General features: G+C 29.4%; 1 protein-coding gene across 1 annotated transcript; it reads left to right on the forward strand.

Moving 5' to 3' along the window:
* The first annotated feature begins 458 nt into the window (after positions 1-458).
* On the forward strand, positions 459-2,455 carry LOC127121214 (uncharacterized). The gene is made up of 7 exons (XM_051051784.1): positions 459-604; positions 709-795; positions 878-1,078; positions 1,172-1,333; positions 1,422-1,475; positions 1,702-1,848; positions 1,999-2,455. Exons 1-7 carry the CDS (start codon positions 524-526, stop codon positions 2,365-2,367), a joined length of 1,101 nt encoding a protein of 366 aa, XP_050907741.1. The 5' UTR covers positions 459-523; the 3' UTR covers positions 2,368-2,455.
* The last annotated feature ends 2,354 nt before the right edge of the window (positions 2,456-4,809 follow it).

A 4,809-nucleotide genomic window follows, 5' to 3' on the forward strand; every position in this document is an offset into this window, starting at 1 on the left:
AAATTTTACTATAAATTCAAGATCTTGATATCAAAAATAAAAAGAAATAAATAAAATGAGATAAAAAGAAAAATTCAAAAAAATCTCTCTTTGAAAAGTAATTTGTATTTAATACTAAAAAAAGGATAAATTATATTGATTAAATAGAACCAATTGAAATTTGAATAGATCTTTAGAATTCAAAGTTACTATAGCAACTTTTGGTATCTAAAATAAGAATATCTCAGCAATTTCTGAAATATTTTAATTTTTCATCGACCAAATAAAGAATATTTATTAAAAAATTTGATTGAATATTTAATGTCATCAAAATCTAAAATTAACTGACATTCATGAACTTAGGCATTTGTTCAAATTTAATTTATTAATTATTATTGTTTCTTATGAGTTTTAATTATAAAAGAGAGAAGAGTGATCATCGTTAAGTCATTTTATTATTCAAGATAGTTGATTAAAAATGATCAATTTACTATTCCTTTTCACGTGTTTGGTGGTCTGTATTTCTGGTCATCAATTTGATAGAATGCAAAGCACATTGATAGAGGACATGGAAATAGAGAAGGAGTTAAAACTGATTAACAAAGTTCCTATCAAGAGTATTCATGTATGTTGCACTCTTCTTACTTGTCAATCATTATTTCTTTAGTTGAATTTAATCTTGCTTCATAGATAAATAACCATGCTTTTGTTTGAATATGGTTTTTATAGACAAAATTTGGTTATATCGTTGATTGTATTGATATTAATAATCAACCAGCATTTAATCATCCATTGCTAAAGAATCATACATTACAGGTATGTATTCAATTTATTTTAACGATAAATATAATATATTTTTATTTTATCAGAGTTTTTTATTTTTTTCCTATTATTTTAGAGACATCCAAACTTTCGAATGACAAACAGAATTATTCGAAGAAATACTACGAAGATAACATCAACTAAAGCTATATTTGGCCTTCGAAAAAATAAATGTCCAACCGGAAGTGTTCCTATTAAAAGAGCAACCAAAGATGATTTAATTCGAGGAAAATCATATTTTAATAATGGTTTGGTTGATCATACCCATGGTAATCATGTATGTTTTTATTTGTACCTAATTTTTTTAAATACTTGTCATTATATTATTTTAATTTCAACTATAAATACTTATATAGAAATTTGTTTTCAGTATGCAGAAGTTATATCATATCCAAGATATGATTTTTATAATGGAGTTTCTGGAACAAGCAGTGTATATAATGTGAAAATTCGAAAAGGTCAATCAAGTTCGGCTGTGATGTATATTCGAAATGGACCGGATAGCACAAGTTATATAGGCATGGGATGGCATGTAAGTTCAAATGTGATGTATCTTAGTGTTTTCACATTAAAATTTATTTTTATATTAATTATTAATTTGATCTTTATGTTGATATTAGATAGCTCCAGATTTATACAACGATGATGACACTCATTTTTATGTAGTATGGACGGTAAGATCTTTCGTTAGTCCTTTTATTTCTTATGTTATAATGAATTTTGAGGTTTCTTTATTTTGCCATTGTTTAACATGGCTAAATTGAAATTATCTAATTATGGCTTTTTTTCTAATCGATTATGTTTATTTTTTTATTTTCTTTCATTATTTATTTTTAATTAATGTTAATTAGAATAAAGTTTTATCTCTAACATGTATAATTTGTTATTGAAATATGACAGGCAGATAATTTCAAAAATACCGGATGTTTCAATCATCTATGTCCAGGATTCGTTCAAACTAGTAAAAAAGATTATCTTGGTGGAAATATTGGCGCCACGTCTATCTATGGTGGACATATGGTTGAAATGACATATTCTATTTCTCAGGTCATTTCTATACCATGAAATTTCAAGAATGAGTTAAATTTTATATAATCAAATATTTTCAAGGAATAATCACTAGTCATTTTACCTGAAATGTTTAAAGAAAACTTATGTTGCATGAAATATTAAACTTACATTTGTTTTTGTTTTCAGGATCCTGAGACAAAAAATTGGGTTATATCTAATGAAAGTGAGATGTTAGGATATTTCCCAGCATCATTATTTCCCAACATGGCACAAGCCCATCAAGTAGGATGGGGTGGTAGAACATCTAACTCTCAAGGTGGTCCTAGTCCTCAAATGGGGTCTGGATATTTCCCTGATAAAGTATTTACTCATTCAAGTTATTTTAAAGATGTTGCATTTCAAGTTGAATCAAAGGGAAGCGTTTTCCCTTATATTCAAGATGTAGATGCAGTCTCTGACAGGCCTGATTGTTTTTATGCTCGATACTATGGATTACTAGAGGAAGTTGGATATTCTCTCCAATTTGGAGGACCAGGTGGTAGTTGTGGTGGTTAATTTTTATTATTATAACTTTGTTAAAATTCAAATACAAATAAAACTTTATTGGCATCTATGTTTTGAATATTTTATTTTTTAATTTTCAATTTAGGAGTTAATTATGTGAAATGACATATGTATTGTTTCTCTAAGATATTTCTTAAAAACTGACCCTCTAAATTATTGTGCACAAATTTTCTAACTAACATGTTTATTTTTCATTTTTATCAAATAGACTATATGTAATAATGTTTTCTTAAAATAGTGTATGAAATCACTTTTATATAAATAAAAATAGACATATAATCACTCACGTAATTTTAAGTAAATAATCTTTTAAACACAAATAAAATAAAAAAATTATTTTAATTGGTCATGAGAATGCTAAGAAATTCTACAACAACAACAAAATTAAAAATCCTATAATTAAGATAATTTTTAAAACATTTACTACACAACTATTTTTTGGGTTCAACACTAAAAATTCCATTTATTTAACATTTATTAAATGTATAAAAAAAGTAAAACTCTAAAGTTATGTTTATAAACTTTTAAATCAATAGAGCAAAATGGAAAAAAATACTGTGAGGAATGGAGCAGAATATAAATTTTATTTTATTATTTGAATATGGAACTTAGAAAATTTCACATTCCGACCAAAAATAGAGGAAAAATAAGGTGATATGTTTTGACTCCCCACCCCATCAAATTTTAACTAATTCAAATAATAAAGTTCTGGTATATTTCATTGATACCTGTGCATTTCATTCCATTAATATGAACAAAATCTTCCGAATCTAAAATTTCTTTCTCTAAATCATTTGCAAGATTTGTAATCAACAAATCCTAAGGTTTTCATGCTCATCATCACATAGTCATAGTTTCCTTAATTGTTCATCCTTTGATCATTACCCGTGCATTCAAACACCATAACTATCTTCCTTCAATTGTCTCTTTCTCATTCATTAACACTTAATAATCTCTTCATCATCTGATCTCTGGAACCAATAGGACTTTTTTACGCAATTGTGGTAGTAATGTGTATCTTGCACTTGAATGAAGTTCGTACAAAATAACCAAATATGTCTTTCCATCTTCCAATCTCAAAATGAAACACCTAACATTAACATTGTGTGCCCATTGGCGAGAGTATTCTAACCAGCTTCTCTCAAGCAACTTATTTCTTCTCTCAATATAAAAACTAATTTTGTACTAGGATAATTTCATTATGCATAGAAAAATACAATCTAAAGGGAAGTAAGACAATTCAGACACGCTAACATCATACGAGTACTAAGCTCACACCATATGTCGCCCAAGGTTGGGTGTCTAGTCGCCCACGGGTAGAAACGCTCGCCCATTGGTTGCATCGCTGCGATACTTATTAAAATATGTGGAATGACGTGTACTTATACATTAATGGGATGAGATGATTAGTCAAAGAAGAAATCCATATTCTTCGAAATAATGTGGGAAATAACAATTCCACTTCTCCTAATTACTAAGATTTGTAGTAGACATCGGAACTTAATGTTTTTTTTTAAGATAAAGACACATTTGGAATTTCCTGAAAAGTGGAGGGCACACTTGTAATTCTCCCTTAAGTTTCCTTTTCCTAGAAGCCCTCACTTGGTCCTTGTTTCATTCTTTACTTTGTCATTGTGATGATTGTCATATTACCCAATGTTGGGATTGATCAACTTGATATCTATGTGTATGATAGTTGAATTGATGATAAACAAATCATAAAGAAGGGGAAGATCAGGAGCAACTCGTAATCACGACATGGATAAAATTTAGGAAGTGAGGGTTGATGATATTCTTTAGGAGCATATGATGCATATGAAACAACATTAGCTATTGCAAATGTAGCAACATCAACAAGAATTCATGATACAAATGATGCAACAAATGCAAGGAAACTAACAACCTCCCCAGTAAAATGCAGGAAGTATGGGTTTTCGTGAGTTTTACCAAATAAACCCTCCAGAATGCGAAGGAGACCTTAATCCTCTCCAAGCTCATGATTGGCTCATTAGTTTATAAAGGATTGAAATTTTGGTATCAGATATGAGATGTCGAAGGTAATATCACGACACTAATATCTGAACAATACAAACAGGATAAAAGTTTAAGAACAGTAATGCAAGAGACACAAGCAATAGTTAACCCAGTTCGGTGCAACTCACCTACGTCTGGGGGCTACCAAGCCAGAAAGGAAATCCACTAAATAGAATCAGTTCAAAGACTCTCAGTAAACAACACAAGTTACAGTCTTTTTCACCTAATCTCTACCCGTGTGACTTCTACCTAAGAACTCTTAGATATGAGATCCCACTCACCCCCCCTCAATCACACCAGTGATATAAAACAAGAATTACAATGAAAAGAAGACACTCTTCAAAGACACACATTTGATCTTACTTAGCAGCTTCAATCAAGTAGACACACACTCATGCT

The sequence above is a fragment of the Lathyrus oleraceus genome, chromosome 2 (assembly GCF_024323335.1).
Source record: "Lathyrus oleraceus cultivar Zhongwan6 chromosome 2, CAAS_Psat_ZW6_1.0, whole genome shotgun sequence".
Lineage (NCBI taxonomy): Eukaryota > Viridiplantae > Streptophyta > Magnoliopsida > Fabales > Fabaceae > Lathyrus > Lathyrus oleraceus.

What these genes read in the sequence shown, in the direction of transcription:
- LOC127121214 (XM_051051784.1), top strand. Translation starts at nt 524, where the DNA reads ATGCAAAGCACATTGATAGAGGACATGGAAATAGAGAAGGAGTTAAAA. An exon ending in TTCCTATCAAGAGTATTCAT is followed by an intron (nt 605 to 708) that starts GTATGTTGCACT and finishes TGGTTTTTATAG; the next exon opens with ACAAAATTTGGTTATATCGT. An exon ending in ATATAGGCATGGGATGGCAT is followed by an intron (nt 1,334 to 1,421) that starts GTAAGTTCAAAT and finishes TGTTGATATTAG; the next exon opens with ATAGCTCCAGATTTATACAA.